At 49.5% G+C, this 26,047-nt stretch overlaps 1 protein-coding gene across 2 annotated transcripts in view; it reads left to right on the top strand.

Annotated features, from left to right (window-relative positions):
* The window catches only part of FRMPD1 (FERM and PDZ domain containing 1), a gene marked incomplete at both ends in the record, with an annotated part of 59,468 nt that extends 35,395 nt beyond the window's left edge, over window positions 1–24,073 (top strand). The window contains 10 exons of one of the 2 annotated variants that reach the window (XM_080708514.1): window positions 163–258; window positions 3,805–3,930; window positions 5,941–6,060; window positions 6,929–7,065; window positions 8,480–8,606; window positions 8,749–8,844; window positions 11,381–11,563; window positions 13,112–13,256; window positions 16,414–17,196; window positions 21,711–24,073. In XM_080708514.1, coding sequence (XP_080564640.1) covers window positions 163–258; window positions 3,805–3,930; window positions 5,941–6,060; window positions 6,929–7,065; window positions 8,480–8,606; window positions 8,749–8,844; window positions 11,381–11,563; window positions 13,112–13,256; window positions 16,414–17,196; window positions 21,711–24,073 — 4,176 coding nt within the window. Of the gene's footprint in view, window positions 1–162; window positions 259–3,804; window positions 3,931–5,940; window positions 6,061–6,928; window positions 7,066–8,479; window positions 8,607–8,748; window positions 8,845–11,380; window positions 11,564–13,111; window positions 13,257–16,413; window positions 17,197–21,701 lie in introns of both variants that reach the window. The other variant, XM_080708513.1, reaches the window with a different exon arrangement.
* Between the last annotated feature and the right edge of the window lie 1,974 nt (window positions 24,074–26,047).

Raw genomic sequence — 26,047 nt, 5'->3', positions numbered from 1 at the left:
GAGACATTTCCAAATGTCAAGAAGCAACCCCTGACATGGTGCGGTTAGGGAAGATCCAGTTCTCTGAACCAGGCAGGGCCGGCCAGCCAGGGCTTTGGCACACCTAGGGGCAGGGGCAAGAGCAAGGTGCCAGCGACACAACACTGCTCTTTTGTTTTCCAGGGTAATTCTCTGCTGTGTATGCCAAACGTGCTCAAGCTGTACTTGGAGAACGGACAAACCAAAGCTTTCAAGTTTGAAGCAAACACAACCGTGAAGGTATGAAGGGTAAACCCGAACCCCTTTCCCAGAACATGCTGGTTCCAAGGGCCCCCGGGCATCATCTGCCGTGGTGGTCTCACAGCCACTATGGTCTCAGTGCCTGCGATAAGCCGAGCACCGTGTTGTTCACTAAGTTGTACAACCACCAGCAAGGTGGTGCTTTATCACCTCTTAAAGGGAAGGAAATCAGGACTTGGAGAGGTGATATGACTTGCCCAAGGTCATATCACAACTCCTGAGCTTTCACCCTTAACTACCAGGCTGCCCTGTCTCTTGTCTGTGGCTCCACCTGCTACCCAAACACCGGAGCAGCTAAACACCGAGGTTAGATGTGAGGGCAGGCCCAGGCCCCTGCATATTCTGTTCTGCCTTGAAGTCAGTTCAACTTACACTAACAAGCCCCCAACTTGAGATGCCTTGAGAGGGGTTACTGAGCCTGGTAATGGGTGGTCTCTGTCTTCAGGCACCTGCAATCTGGTTGAGGAAGAGTAGGCGTTCGAGGACCTCCTGGTAGTGTAGGGTGAGAAGAAATAAGGGCCATAAAGAGCAGATGAAGATGTGCTGCGTGTGCAGGGATACCACCAGGATGTCAGCCAGGGCTTGGGCAGGACGTCAGCCGGGGCTTGGGCAGGATGTGAGCCGGGGCTTGGGAAGGGAGCCTAACCCGAGCTGAGCCGTGAAGGGCTCCTGGGATTTCAGCAAAGCCAGGCAGGGATGGGTGGGGAGGGTGGGGAGGAAGGACACATGAGGGAATCACGTGAACAAATGCAGAGAGCCAGGAAAACAGGCATTGCCCAGGAAGCATCGAAGCATACAGCACGGCTCAGCTGTTTGTTTAGAGGGACTAGGGAGCGGCCACAGAGGGCCTAGGATGCCAGGCAGCAGAGTCAGGAGTCTATCTAAAGACAGGGATGCACTCAGAATTTTTGAACAAGGGAGGAAGCAATGTTAGAGTGAGGCTGCAGCAAAGAAATGAACCAGTGAAGTTGTTCTATCATTAAAAGTCATGTAAGAGCGGACATGGAGCCCAGCTCTTCTGGGACTGGGGGAAGAGCAGGTTCAGGTGGGCCAGTACAGCCACAGGGATTGTAGAGTAGCCAAGACACACACACTCACACTTACGCACGCTAAGTGCACACCTGGTGTTCCTCACTGGCATCTTTGTGACACTTCCTTGAGCTGCTCCAAAGGCCCTACCTAAGTGTAACTTAACAGAAGCTAGAGAAGGCCCTTCCGAGCCCAGGAAGCCCGATCCCAGAGGAGAAAGGGGAGGGAATGGTGGATTTGAAAGTATATGCTACACCGGACGTGGTGGTGCATGATTGCAATCCCAGCATTTGGGAGGCTGAGACCTGGAGGATCGCGGTTCGCGGACAGCCTCAGCTACTTAGTGAGGCCCTCTGCAATTTAGTGCGACCATGTTTCAAAATATAGAATAAAAAATTGGGCAGGGGGTGTAGCTCAGAGGTCAAATGTCCCTGGGTTCCATTCCCAGACCTGCGAAAGGAAGGAAGGAAGGAAGGAAGGAAGGAAGGACAGACATGCTACACACCAGCCACTCTGTGCACTTCCTGTGTGCTATCTTGCTTAATGTCCCAATAACCATGTGAAGCGACTAGTGCCATTCCTGCCTTGCAGATGGGGAAACAGACCCCAGAGGTCTAGGACTCGCCAAGGTCCGCTAGCTCCCAATGGACTTCAGCTTGCTCTGTGGTTAAGCTCCGCACTGGACCTGGCTGCTCTGCCATTCTGTATTAAAAGGGAAGTTTTCCAAGTGAATTAGACAAGGGCTCCACTTCTGTCATCTTTGATCGAAATGGATTTGAATGGAAGGGTTGATTTATTTAAAGTGAGTCCTCCTGTGGTGTCCAAAAACACTTTGAGGTGATTTACGATGAAAGTCACGTCCCAGGGGAATTAAACCCAGGAGGATGGAAGGAACAAGCTCTCAGCCAGTATAATACTGGCTAATCTTATCTAAGTAGCCAAATTTTATAAATCAAACCCTTTATGACAAAGAGAAGCAGATATAAAATCTTAAACGTGGAAAAAGAAAAATGTCTGTGGGCTCCTCAGGGACTTCTCTTTCCCTCACCCTTACCAAGAGAAGAAAAGTCTCTGTATCAGAATACCCTCTTCTGTAAATCAAAGAAAGTTGTCAATACTTACTGACTTTTTTTTTTGTACCAAGCATTGCGGTATCATGTGGCTATTGGTGATATAGAAATAAATTGCCCAGAGTCACACTCTTAGGAAGCCTGCAGTCTTGGAGTGGGGCTGGCGTGAAGACAGCCCACTCTGAAACAGGTACCATGTTATAAGGACAGAAATGGTGTAGTGCGTACCAGAGGAGAGAGGGCTTCCAGCTGATGGCGAGGAAAGGCTTCGGAGAAGAGCAGCCTACAAAGCAGACATGTAAAAACAGATGGGCTTTTGACAGGAATGGACCAGTAGTTGTGTGAAGACAGTGTCCAGGCATGGGGCACAGCACCAACAAAGACCCAGAGAGAGGCACGGTCGGCAGAGACATGAGGCTTGTTAGCAGGGTGTACTGGGAAAAGCTGCAGAAAATAGTGTGGGGGGAGCGGGTTGGCCCTTGACACTTGAGACCTTGACTGTTATTAAGCCGAGGACTTTGGGTTTGGACCAGTGAACCCTGGGGAGCCACTGAATATTCTTGACCAATACAATTGTTCATGACCAATATAAGTCTTAAGACAAGTTCCTCTAGATCTGGATTCAGCAAACTTTTTCTGTTAAAGGCCAGGCAGTAAATATTTTAAGTTCTTCAGGCCATCGGTCTCTGTTATAATTACTGCTACCCAGAGCAGCGGGCATGGCTTTGTTCCCATGAAACTTTAATTACAAAAATAGGGCTGGATTTGGGCCGTGGGGTATGCTCTGCCAATGTGTGCTCTAGATACAACGTGGAGGACAGATTGGTGGCAAGAGGGTCCATAGAGTCTGCAAAGCCAAGAGAAATGCGTGTGCTCAAGCCAAGGTGGATGTGGGGAAATGGGGAAGGGACAGAGTCAAGAGACAGGCTTCCCATCATGGCCAGCACTGTGCCTGGTACACTCTAGCACTGAATTAATGTTGTTGGGTTGCAGAAGCAGATAGACTCTTTAAGATGTAGTCACTGGTTAGTTTGGGAGGGTAATGGAGCCCAGTAGAAAGAGGATGCAGAATTAGGAGTCATGGAAAGCAGGTAGCACCTGATGGTTTGAGACTTACTAAGTCTGAGGTTCTGACAGGACTTCTCTAATGAACTGAAGGTGATGATTCAGCTGGGCATGGTGGTGCAAGCCTGTAATCCCAGTACCTGGGAGGCTGGGACAGAGGATCGCAGGTTTGAAGCCAGCCTCAGCAATTTAGTAAGCTGTAACTTAAAGGGAAAGAAACAACCTTGTGAAGAGTACTGGAGAAAGTGTGTGTATTGGAGGGAACAGCAAGTGTGGGGCATTCACGATGGCAGAGAGATGAGAAAGAAAGGGAAGTCCTTGCTGCTCCTCAGGGGACCCCATGCCATTTTATGCCCATTAGGACATCATCCTCACTGTGAAGGAGAAGCTATCCATCCGAAGTATTGAGTACTTTGCACTGGCCCTGGAAGAGCAATACAACATCTCGAGGCTGCACCTGCTGCATGAGGAGGAGCTCATCCAGCAGGTAGGGAGGACCCATCGGGAGGATCTGCTCCTGGGTGGGCTGGACTGGGCTGGCTGCAAGCTTCTGCCAGAAGCTTTGGGGACAGGGCTCAGCACTTGTTCAGGTTTGATGTGCTTGCTCCTGCCCCAGGAGACACAGAGCTCCTCAGCCTTGAGGATGGCAGGATGAGAACCAGGCTGATTTTCATGTGCTCCCAGGAGGCAGGCAGGGCACAGATTCCAGATCCCCATTTTGCTACTGCAAAGATAGAGGCTTAGAGACAAGAAAGATTGTCTCAAGGTAACACAGCCAATGGAGCCCCCATCCCTTGCTTGCAGCTCTGTCAAGCTTCCCCTGCACCTGCCACCTTTGAGCTGTCAGAGAAGCATTGGCTGCTGAGTCCCAGCCTCTCTCTGTGGGAACCACACATGATGGCAGGTCAGGGCAAGACGGGTGGTGCGTGGCATCAGTTGTTCAGCCAATCAGTAATTTGCTGTACCCACTTTTAAGCCAAACAGATCCGTTCAACAAATCCTTGTTGGGTGCGTACTATTATAAAGATGGAAAGGAGCAACAGTTGGGTGAGGGAGAAGCTTTTTAACTAAGGAAACAGCATGAGAAAGGCCTGGCCGCAGGGAGCCCCCGAGCAACCTCACTGCAGAGGAGTCTGGCCCAGTCGCTCACTGACTAGGCTCACTGCTGCAATCTCTTTAAAAGTACTGGTGTCATAGTTGGGCATGATGGCGCACGCCTGTAAGCCAGTACTTAGGAGGCTGAGACAGGAGGATCACAGGTTCAAGGATGGCCACAGCAATGTAGCCAGACTCTCAGCAGTCTAGCGACACCCTGTTTCTAAATAAATAGATACATTGATAGATGAGGGGTGGCTATGGGTGTGGCTTGGAAATATAATGCCCCTGGGTTCACACAAAAAAGAACAACGTGTGTTGAAGCTAGGTGTAATGGGGAATGCCTGTAATTCCAGTACTTAGGAGGCAAAGACAGGATTGAGGCCAGTCTTAGCAATTTAGTGAGACCATTTAAAAATAAAAATAAAAAATATGGCTGGGAGTATAGCTCACTTTGAGTTCAACCTCCAGTACAGGAAAAAAAAAAAAAAACTTATATGCAAGCCAGGTATGGTAGCACACACCTATAATCCCAGTACCTAGGAGGCTGAGACAAGAAGATCACAGATTCAAGGCCAGCCTCAGCAACTTAGCAAGACCCTGTTTAAAAAAAATTTTTTTAGCCGGGCATGGTGGCACACACTTATAATCCCCGCACTTGGGAGGCTGAGACAGGAGGATCGCACAGGTTCAAAGCCAGCCTCAGCTACTTAGGCTTTCAGCAACTTAGTGAGACCCTGTTTCCAACTAAAATATAAAATAGGTCTGGGAATATGGCCCAGAGGTAGAAAGCCCCTGGGTTCCACCCCCAGTACCACAAAAAAAAATTTTTAATTTTAATGGTCTGAGGTTCTAGCACAGAAGCAGAATACCCCTGGGTTCAATTTCCAGTACCAAAAAATAAAAATAATAAATTATCTGTGTCAAGCCAGGCATGCTGGCACATGCCTATAATCCTGGTACTTGGAAAGTTGTGTTGCATTTGCATTGGAAAAAGAAATCAAATTAAGCCCCCAAGATAGTTCAAGTGAAAATAAGTAAGTTGCATACTGGTGTGCAACTTATTATTATTTTTAGGAAAGAATATGCATCTATCCAAGCACACATGTGCATATACTATCTCTGGGAGAGCACTTAAGGAATCAGAGAGGGCTCTCTCCTGGACAAGGGAACTGGCCAATGGGTTGGTGGGAAACGTTCACTCTTTTGAGCCTTTTACATTTTACGCCTGTAGGTAAACAAAGTCAGATTAGGAGCAAGGTCTGTGGCTGTCTTGGGGCACACCAAACTAGAAACTGGGGCTCTCTGACGTTGTTTTCCCTTTCTGGAGTGTTTTTGTGCAAGAGCTGTGCATCAGGAAGCCATCAGAGGACTAACAGTATCTTCTTCACCCCTCTGGCAGGTGGTAGAAAGGGAGGAGTCACATGACTCCCGCTGCCTCTTCAGGGTGTGTTTTGTTCCCAAGGACCCCCTGGACCTCCTGAAAGAAGACCCCGTGGCCTTCGAGTACCTCTATCTGCAGGTGACTGAGGCTGTGCTTTCTGAAATAACAGTGGCTGTCCTCAAAGATGGCTCATCTGGTTATTCCAAGCATGAGCTCCAGGCAATTAGGCAGCTCTCTGGTAGGGATGATCTGTTTCTGAAGAAGAAAAGGCCTGATTATTGCTCGCAATTCTCTTCCCTGTTGCTGAGTTGCTGTAAGAGGAGATTTGTGATATAATAATGACATTCAGGCTTAGTCCTGAATGTGGATGATACACTTTCTAATACCATTTAAGGATCGCTATCAGTTCAGTTTTTATTGCCAAATGGGGCATTAGTGCTTCGAAGCCTCGTTTTAGAGATGATGAAACTGAGGGTTGGAAAGGTCAGGTGGTTTTTCTGGGTCACCCACTTAGTGGCAGAGCCAAAACCTGGTTCCTTGATTCCTAGCTTGGTCCTCCCCTCTACTCTTCCTTGTTAGGTGAGGTTTATTATATTGTTTTTATTCAGATGAAAAGAACCATTTGGGAGGCATCACGTTTCTACAGAAGAGATTACCTAGATAAAGTGCATTGGCATACCCAAAGTCTTACAGAAATGTGAGCTTTCTGAAAATAATAGTGACCTCAGTGCTTTATATTTACATGTGTGCCTTATGCTTGCATTATGTTATTAAAGTCATTTAAGTCTCACAGAAACCATGCAAGGTAAATTTGATTATCTGCACATAAGCAATAGAAGATACCAAACTTTAGAGTCTCAGTAACTTAATCAAGGTCACACAGCCAAGAACTGTTGCAGCCAGGTCTCCACGCTGAGCTCCTGGTCCTGCAGCTTCTCACCTGAAAGAATTAGGGACATGATACGAGTGTCCTTGTTCCCCGATGGCCGGATCTCTTCTCTTCCAGAGCTGCAGTGACGTGCTCCACGAGCGCTTTGCTGTGGAGATGAAGTGCAGCTCGGCGCTGCGGCTCTCAGCCCTGCACATTCAGGAGCGGATCTATGCATGCGCCCAGCCGCAGAAGATCTCTCTGAAGTACATCGAGTGAGTGGCAGGGGACAGCCACTGTGCTGTGTCGCAGTGTCGGTGACCCACCTGCCCGTCTGTCCTTGACACTCCTCATTTCCCTCTCCACCCTTCCCACCCAGCCGGCTCCCCCGATGTCCTAGCCTGGCGGCTCCCTCTGGGGTAGAACCAACTCCAGGCATTTTACTCCACTAGGGCGGTGCGAACCCTAGGATCCCGAACTTTCTGATTCTGAGCTTAGAATTGCTCTGAGTGGTATCGCCCAGGTTTGGGAGGCCCCTCCCAAATCTCAGCTCCCTCCCAAATCTCAGGGCATCAAAATCATATGGATAAATCATAGTTTTTATTTTCCTTTTTAAAGATTACTCTAAATTTTATTTTAATTAATTTATTATTATTATTGTGTGTGTGTGTGGTACTGGGATGGAACTCAGGAGCTTTCTACTTCTTGGCTACATCACAGACCTATTTTATATTTTATTTGGAAACAGGGTCTCACTACGTTGCTGAGAGCCTCACTAAGTAGCTGGGGCTGGCTTTGAACCTGCATGATCCTCCTGTCTCAGCCTCCAAAGTATTGGTGGCATGCGCCACCACACCCGGCTTATTTTTATTTTTAATATACTTTTACTGGTGCATTATAGTCTCACATCATAATGTAAGTCATGTTGATAGTAACATACCAGATTCTTGGCTTTATCCTAGATGCACCAATCAGCTGTATGAAGTAGAGTCTGAGATGCTTTATTTTTACCATATTTGTGAGATTTGGTAGGGTTGCTGGAGATCAAACCCAAGGTCATTCTACCTCTCAGTTAGAATCCCAGTCCTATTTTATTTTTTACTTTGAACTTGCTAAGTTGCGGAGACTGACTTGAACCTGTCATCTTTCTATCTCAGTCTCTCCTAAGTACTGGGATTACAGGTGTGTGCCATCATGCCTGGCTGATTTGTAGGGAGCCATTCTGAAGCTTGGCTTGGGGACTCACTGGTTTTCTGTGTTGCCCCTACAAGAGTATGTTTGGCTGGGAATGTAGCTTGGTAGTGGAATACTTGCCCAGCATGTGTGAATCTGGAGGTTAAATTCCCAGTAATGAAAAAAAAATGTGTGCTATACATGTGTGATGGTCATGTCATACATGTTGTCACCTGTAATAGTGGAAATGGAATATTATATCTCACCAAGAATAATCTGCTCCCAGAATGGTCAGCGGGATTTAATTCCTATATGCCTGTGATAGTTTTTTTTATGAATGTGTATATTATGTGTGTCTATGTGTCTACGGGAGACACACACACACACACACACTCACAGTCCTCTGGATGGAGGCTGATATTTGCTGTATTATGGGAACACTTAGTACTCTAATGTAAGCCTGCTCTTCATTAGAGCCAAGTACACTGTACAAATGGGATTCTTTGTCTCTGGCAGGAAAGACTGGGGAATAGAGAACTTCATATCTCCAACTTTACTCCGGAACATGAAAGGCAAAGACATCAAGAAAGCCATCAGTTTTCACATGAAAAGGAACCAGAATTTGCTGGAGCCCCGACAGAAGGTAACGTAGCTGTGGCCTCTGCCCACCCGCCCAGGTCTGTGTTATAAAGCCTCAGGAAAAAAACATTTCCAACTTGCCTGGACTCTAGACAAAAGAATAACTCTGACTTCAATATCTCCTTTTTTTTTTTTTCCTATTTAAGCAACTTATTTCTGCTGCTCAGCTACGCTTAAATTATCTACAGATCCTTGGGGAACTCAAGACGTATGGTGGGAAAATCTTTAATGCTACATTAATGGTATGTATCAGAGAACTGTGGAATCCTGCTCTTACGTGAGGCCGTGGTGGTCCTCAGCAAATCACGTGTTTTTTAGCCTAAGATTCCTGAGGACTCTGCCTTGTAGCCTGAATTTGTTCAGGGAACTAAATATAATGCCACCAGCAGGCATTTGTCCTGCCCTGCCTGGTATTAGACCTGTGGGAGATGCTGCGGGAAGCAGAGCTGAGTTCTCTACTCTTAAGGATGCAGCAAGCTACCCTCAAGACAAAGCAAAGCCATGAGCTGGGCAGAGGGCTGTGGCTGCAAGGCTTGGAGACAGGGCACCGCTGCTGACTTAGGTTGGGTCTAGGAAGGAGATAGCATGGAGGACAGTGAGACAGTTGGATAGGGCCAGGCTTTGGTATATGTTAGCACTGTACTGTGGAGCTTTGGGTACATGAAAATAAAGAGGAAAAAATGGGATTCATGAGGGAAAGATGGGCATGTCAGACTGACTGTCAGGCGGAGGCCCTAACTGTTCAGAAGAGGGAGGAAGTGGGAGGTGGGTCTGGGAAGGGACAAGAGAGGCAGAAGAGCCTTCTGTTATCCCCATCCTCCTCTTTCTTCCTTTCTGGAGCCACGGCCTAGAGGACATGCTTCCCAGCAGTCAGGGTCTGGGTGTAGTTTAAGGGAATTCTTCTCACTGCACAGTCAGCCCCAGAATTCTCCAGCACAAAGCCAATTTACCAGCAGAGGTTTAAAAATAAAAAAGTAAATAACAAGTTGGCTACAGAGGCATACACTTGTAAGCCCAGTACTTGGGAGGCTGAGACAGGAGGATCACAGGCTCAAGGCCAGCCCCAGCAACTTTGTGAGGCCCTCAGCAACTTAGCAAGATCCTGTTTCAAAAATAAAAAATAGCCAGGTGTGGTGGCACATGCTTGTAATCCCAGTATTCGGGAGGCTGAGACAGGAGGATTGTGGCTCATAGACAGCCTCCGCTACTTAGTGAGGCTCTTTGCAACTCAGTGAGATCCTGTTTCAAAATAAAGAATAAAAAATAGGGCTAGGAGTATAGCTCGGAGGTGGAATTCCCCTGGGTTCCATCCCCAGTACCACAAAAAAATAAAAATAAAAATAAAAAATAAAATAGATCTGAGAGTTTAGGCCAGAGGTAGAATGCTACTGGGCTTAGCCTCCAGTGCCCCCAAACAATTAAATTTTAAAAATTAACAAAACTGCTTTCAGAGGATTTGATGTGCCTCTCAGTTACTCTGTGTTGGGTTCATTTAATCAGACTGCTGACTGAACACTACAGATTAAAGAAGAGAATCAGTGTACTGAGAGAAGGAGAAACATGGATAGCTAGAGGAAGGGGAAACACAGGTGGATTTTTTTGTGCAAGCAGAGGCCCAAAAGGTGGAAGAGGCAGGCGTGGTGGCACACGCTTGTAAACCCAGCACTTGGGAGGTTTAGACAGGAGAATCGAGTGTTCGCAGCCAGACTCAGCTACTTAGTGAGGCCCTCTGCAACTTAGTGAGACCCTGTTTCACTATAAAGAACAAAGAGCCGGTTGTGGTGGTGCACACTTGTAATTCCTGCGCTTGGGCAGCTGAGACAGGAGGATCGCACAGGTTCAAAGCCAGCCTAAACTACTTAGTGAGGCTCTCAGCAAATTAGTAAGACCCTGTTTCCAAATAAAAAGTATAAAATAGGTCTGGGAGTGTAGCCCGGAGGTAGAAGGGTTTCCAGGAACCCCAGTACCACCAAAAATAAAATAAAATAAAATAAAGAATAAAAAAATAGAAGCTGGGGGTGGGGCTTGGAGGTAGAATCCCCCTGGGCCTGATTCCCAGTTCTAAAGAAAAAAGAAAAAAAAAAAAAAACGGTAGAAGAGAGGTTAGATCACAGAAAGGAAGGTTTTGAAAGTACAAGAAAAACTTCTCAATGTTTTCAAGGGCTAGCGCTCCTGTCCCCAGTCCCCTTTTATCTGTCCTATCTAAAGAACTAGTGATAGGGAAAGCAGCCAATCACACAAAACGGCTCAGGGTGCCTGCTGGGAATATGAAACTTGAGGAGAAATTGTTAGAATAAGTCATACTTTCTCCGTGCTATCAGAGATGTACAGAGGATGTAATATGAGAACAGTTCAGAGGAAAGGAGATGTTCTGGTTTGGAGAGGCTGGGACCAGGCAGATGCTTGCTATAGGCAGCAGGCTTTGATGTCAGCTTCTAAGGAAGGACCAGGGTTGCAATAGGTACCGATGGCAGGAGAGATTTTAAGAGGAGACACCACGGGAATTCAGGCATACAGGTGGGAAAGCACAGATTGTATTTATGGAACAGGTGGCAGTCCTTTGTTGGAAAGGGTCTTATCGGAGATAAACTTATTTTCAATTCAGCTATAGATGGGGCCATGCTCAGTGACAGTGTGGAGTGGGGGTGGGGAGACGGGCCGTGAGGACCTAAAGCGGGAATCATGGAGTCTGCAGAGAGAGGTATTAACTTTTTACATATGTGCTGTATTTTCATTAGCTCGTGAGTGGAAACTCATTCCCCTTCCTCCCTTCTGCAGTTACAGGATAGAGAATCCTATGTTGCCCTTCTGGTTGGAGCCAAGTATGGGATTAGCCAAATTATCAATAGCAAACTGAACATCATATCCACGCTGGCTGAATTCGCCAACATCAGCCGCATAGAGCTGACGGAAGAGTCTGAGAAAGTGAGCGTCGTTAAAGTGTATCTTCAGGACATTAAGGTAACTTAACAGGGGAAGATGTTCTGCATTCGGCTCCTGGGATGTGGGGCTAAATGATTCCAGAGCAGTTATGTGAGCTGAATAGTGAGAAAGTCATGTTCAACATGTTCTTACGAAGATGGATCGTCCAACCTGTTCCATCAGATGGAAGGTGGTTAACCGAGTACTTGGTCCTGAGAAGTCCCAAAGTGCTTTTTCTTGTTTGTTTTTGTATTTGCTTGTTTATATAAGGAACAGAGACTTACTTCTCCAGAGACAGTTATGGAGGCTGGAAAGACAGTATGGAGGAAGGGAGGGAAGGAGAGAAAGAGAGAGGATGAGGATGTTTGTTTTTGTAGAATGAGTTGGACCACGTGCTTCCTTGATGGAAAGTTCTGAACCCAAAGTTAGTTGGATTCAGAAAGGTATATGGGAGCCAGGCACGATGGTATAGGTTAATAATCCCAGTATTTGGGAGTTTGAAACAGGAGGATCACAGGTTCACGGCCATTATATAATAACTTAGTGAAACCCTATCGAGCCAGGCGTGGTGGTGCACACTTGTAATCCCAGCATTTAGGAGGCTGAAACAGGAGAATCATGGTTTGCGGCCAGCCTCGGCTACTTAGTGAGGCCCGTTGCAATAAAGAATAAAAAATAGGTCTGGGGATGGAGCTCAGAGGTAGAATGTCCCTGGGTTTCATCCCCAGTACCGCAAAAATAGATATTGAAAAGGGCTGGTGGTATAAAAAGCAGACTATTTCTGAGTTCAGTCTCTAGCATGATCAGAAAGGAGGAGGAAGAGGAGGAAGAGGAGGAGATATTAAGAAATAGAAAAAAACGAAGAAAGAAAGAAAGGAAGGAAGGAAGGGCAGGCAGTTAGAAACACCAGAGGATCTTATCACAAGCATGGCAGCTAGATGACTGCCCAAGAATTTTGAATGGTAGAAATTAAAGTGGACGAACAGTTCAGGGCACCTCATGGAGCTTCCCCTGCTTCGACTTGTTTTTGCTCCTTTTCCTTTTCTAGGTCGTCTTGAAGGGGTCCCTTTCTATGAATGAGCAAGGTGAGATGATAGTGAGGAAGGAGATGTGGGACAGAGTTGATGGGAGAGCCCGCTGAGCCTGTGCTGGCGTGTGTGCACATGTGCAGGCGTGATTGTGTGTGTGCATGGCCGTGCAGTAATTAGAGCCTCCTAGGTGAGAATACGGGGGGCACTGTGAGGCCTATCTGTGGACCATGACTGAGTTTACTTGGAATCTTTCTTCAGCCCCACAAGGCCTTGTTGTCCCTTGGCCCTCTATGTTTGTTTGTTTGTTTGTTTGTTTGTTTGTTTTCCAGGGGCATTCTACCTCTGAGCTACACCTCCAGCCCTATTTTTAACTCTTTATTTTGAAACAGGGTCTCACTGAGTTTTGGAGGGCCTCACTAAGTAGCTGAGGCTGGCCGAGAACCTGTGATGTGATCCTCCTGTCTCCACCTCCCAAGTACTGGGATTACAAGATTGTGCCATCACGCCCAGCTCCCTTGGCCCTTCATAAACAGAAGAGTTCTCTTTGCTTTCAAAGGTTCTGACGTTACTGCTGGAATCTAACAGCGCAAAAGACCTGGCCTGCCTGATCTCTGGGTACTATAGGCTATTTGTCGACCCAGTTACCCCCATTTTCCTCTGGCCTGGAAACAGACAAGTGCATCGGGTCTCTGCTGAAGAAGGTGAGGTGCTGAGTCTCCCCCGGTAAGGCCAGGCCCATTCCCCAGCCACAGAGGTAAGGGCAGCCTCAGGGGACATGGTGAACTGAGTTAAGCCAAGACTTCAACTAAATGAGAGCTGTTTCTCCATTTACTTCCAAGTAAACTATTGTCTTCCCTGAATACTATAAAAGTTTTCTTTGTACCTGGAATTCCCCTAAAGCCAAGGAATGCTATGGAAGGTCTCTAGTCCCCTAAAGTAGTTCCTGAAATCACCTCTAAGGTCCCCTGCACTTTATCATCATTTCTCTGCAAAAAAAAAAAAGGGGGGTCATTTATTTGGTGAGAAAGTAGACAACCTGGTTCCCTTCCCTTCCTCTGTACTCTTCTGCACCCTTTTGAGTTGAAATAGAAATTCTCAACTGTACACATTTAGAAGAAAGGGACACCTAGAGACCGAAGAGACTTTGACATGGTTTCAGTACCAGGTAAGGAGTGAAGGCGCGGAGGGCAGGCAACATACAGGTCCAGGCCAGTGTGCTTTGGCTTTTGTGCTTTTGCTGTTCTGCTGACGCAGGGTTTCCCCAGTGGTGTGCTGATAAATGTTTAACAACGGTGTCTGCAGGGGAAAATCACCCTGGCTTGAAACAGCGACCTAGTTCCGCAGCATAGCCACTCCCACCATGGCTCATTTCAAGCTACCAACACACATTCAGTGATGTTGCTGAAGGTGCAGGTGGGAAGAGGTGCTCCGCTGCACAGCATTGTATAGCAAACAGGTATAAATCATCTCAGTATAGTAAAACAGGTATAAATCCTCCCAAAAGCATAGATAACGGTAAAAGAAAATCAGATGCAATCATCCCATGTTATCTGTGGGGGACTGGCTCCAGAACCAACCCCTCTCTGTGGATTCCCAAATCCACAGGTGCTCACAGCACTTCTATAAAATGGTATAGAATTTGTATATAAGCAACACACATTCTCCCACATACTTTAAATCATCTCTGCACTGCACAACATCATGCAAGTGCTATGCACTTAGCTATGCACTTAGCTGTTATGATGCATTGTTTAGGAAATGATGATAAGAAAAAGGACTGCATGTGTTTAATACAAATGCAGTTTTTTCCCAAACACTTTCAACCTGTGGTCAGTTGAATCATGGCTTCAGAACCCACAGGCACAGAGGGCCGACTGCGGTTAGGAGGTGGCACATTTGGGGTATTTGTTTCCTTTGTTGCTGTGCAGTGTATTTCTAAACAAGGGTTCCCTCGGAGTCTGACCAGGGAACTGAGGGAACACCAGAGGATTTTATCACCAGCATGGCAGCCAAGTGGCTGCCAATATGGAGCCTGGTGGCAAGAGGGTCAGGCTGGCAGTGGTCAGAGAACGTGTTCTAGAGAAGGCAGTACCTGGACTAGATCTTGAAGAACATGCTGGAGTTAACCAGGTGAAAAAGGCAGAAAGATCATTCGAGGAGCAGGAACCTGGAGGCAAGACGCCGGCAAGGTCTCGGTGCTCTAGAAGCCCTGGGTGTGGCTGGAGTCTGGTGGGGAAGGGTGCAGCAGACAACCAGGTTGCACAGGCCGGGTCAGGCCATACTACAAGGGGTGTGACGAGGATGCTGGAGGAGGGATTGAAGCCACACTGTAAGAAAAACAACTGACTAGAGAAGAAGGGCCATTCTGTGAGGCCGGGCTGGATAGGCTGCTGGGGAGGGGCCGGGCATGCTGTGTTGTGGAAGGAGTGTTAGTCACCTTTTCATTGCTATGACAAAATGCCTGAGGAAAAACAACTTCAAGAAGGAAGGATTCATTTTGGCTCACGGTCTTAAGGGCTTCGGTCCATGGTCACAGGGCTCTGTTGTTCCGGCCTGTGAGGAGGGAGAACTTTATGGTAGGGGAGGGGGAGGCATGGCAAAGAAGAGCCACTCATCCCATGGCAGCCAGAAAGCAGAGGGACAGGGAAGGAGGGAGAGGAGGTCCCAATATCCCCTTCCAGGGCATGCTGCCAGCACCTACTTTTTCCAACTAGGCCCTACCTCCTAAAATTTCTGCCACCTCCCACTAGAGCCACCAGCTGTGGACAATGAATGAACCTGTGAGGAACACATAACCTACAAGCCATAAGCCAGGCTGGGTGGTGCGCACCAGTACTCCAAGTACTCGAGGCTGAGGCAGGAGGCTCCCAGGTCCTAGGCCGGCCTCAGCAGCTTAGTGAGCCCTCCAGGTAGACTGCCCCTGGGTTCAGTTCCCATTACCAAAAATAAAAAAGATACCAAGCATAGCAGGTATGTGACAAGGATCAGAGCCACACTGTGTGGGGCCACTGGACCACGGAGGAGGGGCGGCCTTCCTGTGCGCAAGCAGGCGGGCTGCGGAGGGGGAGGGCAGGGTCCATCCTGTGAGGGGGCTGCAAAGGCCTGTGAGAATCTCACTCTCACGGGAGAGCTTCGGCCCTTCCTTCCCTGGAGGCAGGCGAAGCCGCCAGGGTGTAGGCAGGCTAGGAGGTGCTCCGAGTGAAGCTTTAGAAAGAGCACCCTGGAGGCTGTGGGAGGAAGACTGGGGAGCTGTCTCAGCATCCCCCGCCCTCCCGCCAGGAGTTCTTCCCAGGTACCTGCAGGGAGATGAGTTTCAGCACCCCAAAAGGCCCAAAGCACTAGCAGGTCTCCAAGGTGGGGCTTCAGAATGGTGCCGGCCTCAGAACCCCTCTAAAGTTGCTAAAAATACACTCTGAGGACCGACTTCCTAGAGATGGAGTTCAGTATGTCAGGGGTGTAGCTGGGGATCTGTTTTATATCTTAGATTTAGTTCCCCATGAGATGCCCAGACATCTCATGAGGAAGTCATGTGTCTGATGCCCGGACAGAGGTCAGATTGGAGGAGCTTAGTAACCCTGGGTGAGGCTGCCCATGGCAAAGTAAAATTCAATTAAATACCAGCCACATTCTCAGAAACAGACAGGCCTGCTTGGAAGGAGGGATGGTTTACTCGTCTCCTTAGGTGGCTCACACAGATGTGGGACACTATGGGGAGAGCCTGGGATTTGGAGTCCTTGGGGTCCTGTGTCACAGCCACGTTTCCCCTCTGGCAGGACGAGAGGGTGGGGGAGGAGGGCGCGCAGGCATCTGCCAGACCTGGAGGCTGCTCCGTAAGCCTCTGTGTCCTCTGCGTTGCAGGCTACGAGTCCAGGGCCTGCAGCGACTCTGAGGAGTCCTCTGAGGTGGACTGTGCGCTGGAGCCTTTCTCCGACAGATGCCTGGTGAGGCTGGGCCCCTGCAGAACACTCAGCAGAGAGGAGCGGCCTCCTGGGAATGGCCCTGCGCCCGAGGCTGCCAGGAGGGGCCCAAGCATCTGCGGGACCAGCAGCACCACAGACAGCGCTGAGTCCGAAGCGTCCGACTCCGCCAACACTGACAGCCGGGGCTGCAGGACCAGCGGCTCGAGCGAGTCCATGGAAGCTCTGGAAGAGGACGACTTGGACGCCTGCTCCTCCAGCAGATCGGGCTTCTTCCGCTTCTGCTCACCAGGCTTCTCCGAGGGTCTCCGTTCGGACAGCCCTGAGGAGAGGTGCAGGATCGAGACCAGTGGCTTCCTCTGTCTCCTGGACCTGGCCCAGAGCGCCAGCGCTCAGTGCCAGAAGATGGAGTGCTCCCAGAGGCGAGCTCCCGAGACCTGCAGCTGGGGGCCCGAGCTGAGCGTGGGCAGGCTGGACCCCCGGCTATATGAGGGCAGCCGGGACACCTACTACAACCTGTGCTCCAGCGGCTCCCCGGCCAGCCACCTGAGCGATAGCTCAGAGAGCACAGCTTCTCGGCAGGGCACCCCTCCAGCCTGGGGCCAGCCCAGCTCCAGGCGGGAAGCCCTGGCCCTGCACGCACCGCTGGCCTTGGAGGACGGCAGCTCGGATGAGGAGTACTACGACGCGGCTGACAAGCTCACACCCCCAGACACGCTCTCAGGTGAGCCTGCCCCTAGGTCTGCAGACTCACAGGTGGCTCCTGAGGGCCCAGGGCCAAGCCCCAGGGGACGCATGAGTAGAACAGGGCCCTTGTCCACTCTGGAGGAGGCAGACCTGGGTTCCCTGGGCCAAATTACCAGCATCCTGGCTTCAAGCCAGGGCCACAGAGGGAGAGGCAGAGAAATGTGGGCACACTGAACTGGGAGGATTCACTCCATAGTGCATCAGGAAAGGCTTCCCAGAAGAGGTGCCAGATGGGATGGGCCAGATTCACAAAGAAGAGTTTTTGACTGGCATGCCCAGCAGATAGGATGGTCCTTGTTGACTCCGAGGCTCTCTTTAATGAGTGAGGTCTTGAAGCCCAAAGACCCTAGTCGACAGGCTGTCCATGGCACTGAAGGGTTTCTTTGTTTTGTTTTGGTTTGGTTTTGGTGGTACTGGGGTTCCTGGAAACCCTTCTCCGGGCTACACTCCCAGACCTATTTTATGTTTTTATTTGGAAACAGGGTCTCTTAAGCCAGCGTGGCTGGCTTTGAACCTGCGCGATCCTCCTGTCTCCGCCTCCCAAGCTCAGGGATTACAAGCGTGCGCCACCATGCCCGGCAATGAAGGCCATTTTGAGGTCCAAGGAACCCTGACTTCAGAAGGAAGGGGGTCTGTTGGCTACGTTTCTGTCAGGTTCTTCGTGTTTTCCCTAAAGAGTGAGCTCCAGACAGGACCATTTCCCAAGCTGACCTGAAGGTTGTGCAGGACACACACACACACACACACACACACACACACACGTACTCTCTCTCTAACACTTCATACACTCACAAACCCATACACCCTCATACACACCCTCCTCATGCATACACTCTTCATACCCCCTCGCACACTCACACACCCATGCTCATACACACATACACATTCACATAACCTGGGACACGCTCACCCTCACACACATACACACACACTCACACTCAGTGCACACTGGAGGGAAAACACTGGAAGCGGCACTTGGACCTGGAGGTCACCGCCTAGGAGCTGGAGGGCTGCAGCTCTTCCCTTCTGCCACACCCTTCCCTGTTGCCCCCGGGCGGGCCGGGGAGGCGCTCTGCCCGCCCCCTCCTGAGCCATCTCTACCCAGATCTCTGTGCCATTTCCCCCTCCGGCCTCGTGCCTGCTGCTTTCTGCCCCAGTCCTCACTGCTGCTGCCCATCTGCCCGTCAGGTGTCGCCTGCAGGTCCACTTCCTTGGGGAACAGTTCTCAGATTTCCCAGACCAGGACCGGCCTCCCCATCTCGGTCCCAGTTCCTATAGACCTAGGACTTCTGCCCGCCCGGAGCCCTGCCGCGGCTGTGTATTTATTTGTATGACTTTGCGTTGGTGTTTCTCTCCTCTAGACTGAGCACAGCTACCTACTGCCTCTCACTCCCCACCGTGTCCCCAGCACACAGAGCCTGGCCGCTGTTGTGCAGTGGACGAATGGGCTCACCACCATCCACCCTGGGGGCTTTCATTGGCTGTGCCCGGGGGGGGGGGTACGAGCAGCCCTGGCCAGATGGCACTGCTACCGCAGGGGCCCCAAAGACAGCCTTCCGTGCCCCCCACCTTGCCCCTATGGCCAGCCGCCATGCTGGGGCAGGGTGGGGTGTGACAGACTGTCAGCCGGACACTCTCACAGGATAGTCAGGCACGTAAGGGCCAAGCTGGAAGCTGTTTTTCACAGGGAGGAAGCCTGTGTGGTGCTGAGCAGAGAGCCCAGAACTGGGGCTCCCGCACCTGGGTTCCAATCTGGCCCTGAGTCACTGCTGCAGCCCCTCCTTCCCAGGCCGCAGAAGGTCTTTGGTCAGTGCCTACATGTAGCCCAGAAGCACATTCCGAATAGAGCCTGCTACCAGAATCACCCAAGGGACCTTGTTTTAAAACTATCAATTCTGGTCAGGTGTGGTAGCAAATGCCTGCAGTCTCAGTACTTAGGAGACTACGACAAGAGGATTGCAGGTTTGAGGCCTGCAATTTGGTGAGGCCTTGTTTCAAAAATAAAATATAAGGCGGGCTTGGGATGTTGCTATAAGTTAAAATGCCCCTGGGTTCAGTCCCCAGTATAAAAACAGCAACAACAAAGCTGTCATTTCCTCGGTGCCAGTTTCAGAGACTGTGGTTTAGGAAGCCTAAGGAGTGGTCTGGGACTTAGTCAGATGTTTAGGACTGAGCCACACGTGGTGGCGCACGCTTGTAATCCCAGTACTTGGGAGGCTGAGACAGGAGGATCTCTGTTTGAGGACAGCCTTAGCTACTGAGGCCCTCTGCAACTTAGTGAGACCCTGTTTCAAAATCAAGAATAAAAATGGGAGTGGGGTGTAGTTTGGAGGTAGAATGCCCCTGGGTTCCATCCTCAGTACCACAAAAAAAAGAAAAAAGAAAAAGAAAAAGATGTTGAGGACCGCACAGCCAGGCTGGGACGGGCCGGTCTGAGCGAGCGAGCAGCCTCATTCTGCAGTGCTGGCCTGTGGCCTCGATTCCTTCTGGCTGATCCCCAAGTCCTTCGCGGCAGAGCTCCTCTTCCCTGAGAGGTGTCTCCCAGTATGCTCAAAACCCCTCATGTCTGCGACTGAGCGGGGCTCCTATTTGTCAAAGAAAAGAAAACTCTTTCAGGACCCGACACATAAAATGACAGTAATAACAGCAGCGGCAGCAGCTCTGTCTTCATAAGCATGTTACGCACAGGCCTTGAGCCAGGCCCTCTACAGACACACCGCTTCCTCTGACCTGATGGCAGCCCAGCTGGCTCCATGGGCACCACCTGCCTGGGTTAACGTACGCACAAAGAAAGAGTGTCCTCAGGATGGAAGAGCTGATGGATCGTGGGCAAGCCTGAGAACTGGTTCAGACATGGGCAGCAGCTGGGTCAGGAGTCTGCTCAGCAGAATTCCTTATCTGTATTGTCTAGATATTGTGGCTGGAAAGGGCAGTCTCTGCCTTGTTTGTTTGTGACCGGGGATTGAGCCCAGCAGCATTGTACCTCAGAGCTACACCCCCAGCCCTTATTTTGAAACAGGTCTCACTAACAGGCTGAGAGTCTCACTAAGTTGCTGAGGCTGGCCTCAAACCTACAATCCTCCTGTCTCAGCCTCTCAATTACTGGGATTATAGGTATGTGCCACCACACCCTGTTTATTGTTTGTTTGTTTGTTTTTGCGGTATTGGGGGTGGAACTCAGGGATATTCTACCTCTGAGCTACATCCCCAGCCTTATGTTTTATTTATTTATTTATTTATTTTGGTGGTACTGGGGGTGGAACCCAGGGGCTTTCTAACTATGGGCTATACTCCCAGACCTATTTTATATTTTTATTTGGAAGCAGGGTCTCACTAAGTTGCTGAGAGCCTTACTCCGTAGCTGAGCTGGCTTCAAACCTGTGTGATCCTCCTGTCTCAGCCTCCCAAGTGCTGGGATTACAAGCGTGCACCACCACGCCCGGCTTAGTCTTTTATTTTTGAAACAGGGTCTTACTGAGCTATGAAGGGCCTCCTAAGTAGCTGAGGCTGTCTGCGAACCATGATCTTCCAATCTCTGCCTCCAGAATGCTAGAATTACAAGTGTGTACCAACATGCCTGGCTTGCTTATTGTTAATTAATTAATTAATTAATTTGGTGGTACTGGGGTTCCTGGAAACCCTTCTACCTCCGGGCTACACTCCCAGACCTGTTTTTTTTTTAATTTTATTTGGAAACAGGGTCTCTTTAAGCCAGTGCAGCTGGCTTCGAACCTGCGTGATCCTCCTGTCTCTGCCTCCCAAGCTCGGGGATTACAAGCGTGCGCCACCACGCCCCACTTATTGTTATTTTTAATTAAGGTGTTTTGAGTTTGAAATGCTGGAGAATTTTTAACTGGATGGATCATAAGTCAGATCACGTGGCTGGTTGGGAGGTACCTCTATAAATAATTCTAGGGGCTAACTCAGTGGTTGAATGTTTCCCTAGCATGTATGAAGTCCTGGGTTCAACCCCAGCCAGGAGTGGTGGCACACACCTGTAATCCCAGTACTTGGGAGGCTACGACAGGAGGATCAGAGGTTCAAGATTAGCCTCAACAACTTAGCAAAACTCTCAGCAACCTAGCAAGGCCCTATTTACAAGTAAAAAATAGGAAGAACTGGGATATAGCTCAGTGTTAGAATGTCACTGGGTTCCATCCCCAGGATCACAAAAAACTGTTATTACTATTATTGCCACTATCATTATTCCAGCAGACCATAACCACCGGGGAAACGTCATCCCCAGGGAAAGGAAATCTGGGCGGTGCACTGAAAGACAAGGAGATAGGCAAGCAGAAGTGAGGACATGCCCATCACATGTAAGCCATCTTTCAGATGAGGGAATTCAGTTGAGATTTAACTTGCTTTGGGTTTCGCAACCCAGCTAGGATTTGAATCCAGGCTGACCCACGTCCTGAGCAAAAGTTCTCTAAACCTTTGTTTCTCTGCTCTTGATGTACTTGTCCCTTTCTCACCTCCCAGGGCACGGAGCCATTCCTGCCACAGAACCCAGTGCCACAAGCTCACAGAGTAAGGCCAGCGTCTGCAGCCCTGAGGACAGCCTGCACCCTGGGCCAGATGGAAGAGAGCCGAGCAGGAGGGGAGGGCTGAAGAAGTATGCCAAGACCCTGAGGAAAAGAAGATCCTTTTTGCAGACCGAGTACACCTCCCAGGTCTCCTTTCCCCTGGTGCCGTCAGCCTCTGTGGAGAGTGTGGACGACGTGTGCTACTATGACCGGGAGCCCTACCTGAGCCTCGGTGCACCCTCCCCCACTGTGTCTTCCCTGCAGGATGTGCAAGGTGAGCCGGGCCTCCTGGAGACCAAGGCCCTGGGGCTGATGGCTCCCTTGAGGGAGACAAAGAACAAAAATCCAGCCTCCAGGGTCATGGAGATGGAGCCCGAGACCATGGAAACCAAGTCGGTCATCGACTCTCGGGTGTCTTCTATCTCTGCCATTCGCCTCCGGATTGACACCAACAATAAAGAAAATCCCGGGGTTCTTCAGTTGGCTGCCACTGTTGACGGTTCCTCAGCAAACGCCCCCCATGGTTTTGACCCAGGTTCTTCTGGCCCAGAGCCTGCCCAGACAAGGCCTTCCCAGATCTTATCTCCATTTCTAGACCCTGCTGACACTGTCGCCAAAGAATTCTCCATAGAGCTTGGGGACAGCCCCCAGTCTCGTCTCCAAGAGGACAGAGGGAGACAGTACCCCCTCTCCAGTGTTGACGCTAACCCAGACAACCCAGGGCCACATAATACCTCCCAAGGAGACACACTGGAGCTGGGAGACATCCAACTAGAAGTGGAATTGAGATCTTTTTTTACACCTAGTATGCAAGAAACCATCCCCACACACACAGAACCTTGGCTGTCTCTTGGAGATGGGCCTAGGAGTGAAGAATGGGGAATGGGTTCAGGAGAGATGGCCTCTAGCCCTACAGAGGATGACCAACCATCTTTGGAAAGGGACAGCAAAATTTCAAACAAAAATGGTACCAACTTATTTCAGGAGGAATCTGGGAAGGACTCAGGTGGCCCCAAAGGCAATCTGTCAAACACTGTTCCACAGGCTCCTGATGTTAGTAGCCCTAACATCACCTCCCTCTCCTTGGAGGCTCCTGGAACAGGGACTGAGCAGACCCCACCACATACCCTCAGACACCCTCAAGGAGAAAGCAGAGAAGCCCTAGGCCAAGTCTGCCAGGCCCAAGAACAAAAACTTTGGGCGGAGTTGGATTTAGACCCTGATCTCTTTCTTAGGGAACAGATCATTCCATCAGCCTTCCCTCCAGAGGGGGTCAAGGCTGAGCCACCTAACCATGTCACAGAGGAAGACCCCACCCTTAGAAACACTTCTCAGCCGGTCTGTTTTAAACTTTCCTTGCCAAAGCCACCACCATGTCAAGAGGAGCCCCACTCAGAAGCTTCAAACCCATGCTCACTGTCAGAAAGCAAAGAAGGCGGTTCTAGCATTTGCCTTCCCACTGAGAAGTCTTTCCTGTGCTTTGCCCCAGAAAGCCATCCTGAAGTTTCCGCCAGCCTCAGGAAGGCCACGTCTTTGGGTTTTGCAGGCATGAGCGAGGTGGTGGCCCCCGGGATTGGGATAGAGCAGTGTAGCTGCCAGTTCTCCTATGCCACATGCTTCCGTGGCTCACAGCCTGAGACAGAGGAAGAAGACAGGGGCCTGGAAGCACACCCCACTCTCCCCCTCACCTCGCCACCCACTGCAGGAAGCCGGCTGGTTCTGCCCTGGAGGCCTGGCAGGGCCCATAGCTGCAGCACTGAACCCCTGTCTCAGAAAAGCCACATCTGGCCAGAGTACTGCTCCAGGGCACTGAGACAGCTAAAAGCCACCCCCGCCGCCGGCACCCTTGATGGCTTTGTCGTACTCACGGAAAGCTTGCTGGAGCTACAGGACCTTTTAGAAGCTTCCTGGGGGGTTGGGAACAAACATCCCCCCGAGAAGTGCACCTGGCACTCCTCAGAAAGCCGGAGCCGCCTCTGCATGGGCTCCCAGAAGCTCCTGTCCAGCTGTCAGCACGTGCTCCGAATGGACCAGTCCCCCGAGGAGATGCAGGGTGCCGTGCGCAACACCTTCCAGCACCTGGTCCAGCTAGCTGGCGTGTGCTTCCAGTTCACAGACTGTAGCCGCTGCTCTGCGCGGCACAGGGAAGCGGCTGGGAACCTGAGGGACGTGGTGTACACCTATCACCAGTTTGTAGAAGCCGCAAAATTGACCTGCGAGAGAGGCTACCAGGACCTCAGTGTCAAACTCTTGGCCCGTAAGTGCACGGCCCTCACAGCCGCCGTGTTCTGTTTGACCCAGAAGTTCCGGGCATCCACTGCCCTGTGAGGTCAACTGCCCTGGACACTTCTCTAAGGATTCCCTTCAGTCCTTCACCCACTCCCTTCAAATGTTTACTAATAGAATATTTAAATAAACTGATGCTTCGGTCTTGGTCTGAATCCTACAGAGTGATGATGAGTTTGGGTCAAAAGCACTCACTCACATTCATTCAACAAACATTCACAAGATATTTACTTCCTTTGTGCTAGGAGCTTGAAAACTACACACAACATCAGTAAAGTGTGCACCACAAAAGGAGGTATGGGACCAAGAAGTCACAGCTTTGTCCCAGGAGGGCAGGAATGAGGGAGAGAGGTGGAGGTCACTGGGAAACACAGCCCATACTTCTCATATCACACTGATTTGGAAACAACCTTCACTCCTTCAGCAGGGGTGAACACGTGTGATGTCTGGTGGATTTTACCTTCCAGAGTTTTCAACCTAAGTGCCAGGGTGGGAGATTCTTGGCCGACCTCGCTGCAGTGAGCACAGATTGCCACTAGGTGGTGGTAAACACCTCAGTTGCAAGGCCACCGACCCACATGGCTGTGTATTCTGTGTTCAACTGAAATTGACTGCACCCCTGAATCTCTAGCCCTTTTTCTGTTTAATATATAAAAGGAAACTACCAAAGTCCCGAATTAGATTTGCCTTTTTAAAAATCATATTAGATCAAAAATATACTCGGTACCTTTCTAACTAATCCCAGCTGAGCCGGTTAATCCCAGTTGGTGAGGGCAGACCTAGCTAATTAACCTCTCAGCGTTTTGGTTTTTTCTTTTGTAAATAAGGGTACTGATATTGCCTACTTGGTGGGACATAAACCTAGAAAATGATCATTCTCTTTTTCTTTGTTTTTGTTTTTTTGTTTGTTTGTTTGGGATTTTTGTTTTGTTTTTGTTTTTTAGTCCTGGGGATTGAACTCAGGGGCATTCTACCTCCAAGCTACACCCCCAACCCTCCCTATTTTTTATTCTTTATTTTGAAACAGGATCTCACTAAGTTGTTGAGAGCCTCACTAAGTAGCTGAGGCTGGCTGTGAACCTGCAATCCTCCTGTCTCAGCCTCCTAAGTACTGGAATTACAAGCGTGCGCCACTTCGTCCAGCCAATTTAAATTCTCAATAAGTTTTAATATTGAGACTTTCGTGGAGGCCTCTCTCAGTCTGACACCATCCCCTACATTTTATTTTCAGACTTCAGGAAAACATTTCAAGACTCCTTTGAGATACTTTTTGACTTGACTTCTCTGTTCAGGCCAAATATGGTTTAGAGGCTCAACTCTGAGCTACTAGAGGTCACTAAAAGGCTCCTTTACCTGGGCCTATAAATCCCAGTACTTAGAAGCCTGAGACAGGAGGATCACAGACTCGAGGCCAGCTCCAGCAATTTAGCGAGGCCTTCAGCAACTTAGTGAGACTCTTTCAAATTTTAAAAAAAAATAATAATAAAATAGGGCTGGTGTGTAGCTCAGAGGTAGCATGCCTCTGGGTTCAATTACCAATGCCCCCTCCACAAAGGGGTCCCTTTGTCCGTCTGGGGCTCCTAGCCAGTAGAGAACTCAGTGCTCCCCTCCTTCTGCAGGATTCCCTAACTCCTCCCTTCACTTAGCAAAAGTAGGAGCAAGAATGAGAGTCACATACCTAACCTTTCTCCAAGCAGAAAGAAAGCAATATTTGAGAGAAGAAAGGAAAAGATAATCCTTCCATCTCTTGTTACCAGTTACTCATTAACTAATTAATCAGTACTTGTGCCAGGAAGAGATTTATTTTCTTAGAGGACTGTTTCTTTTTACAGAATACTTTAAATAAAATTTAAATAAGACCCCTAAACAGATTTGAAGTGATTTCATGGTAATGAAAAATAGGAACAGGCCGGGCGTGATGGGGCACACCTGTAATCCCAGGACTTGAGAGGCTGAGGCAGGAGAATTGCAGGTTTGAGAACAACCTCAGCAACCTAGCAAGACCGTATTTCTAAA

This window comes from Muscardinus avellanarius, assembly GCF_963383645.1.
Source record: "Muscardinus avellanarius genome assembly, chromosome: 13".
Lineage (NCBI taxonomy): Eukaryota > Metazoa > Chordata > Mammalia > Rodentia > Gliridae > Muscardinus > Muscardinus avellanarius.
Note: the sequence above shows the minus strand (reverse complement) of the source record. Positions and strands in the feature narration are given on the sequence as shown.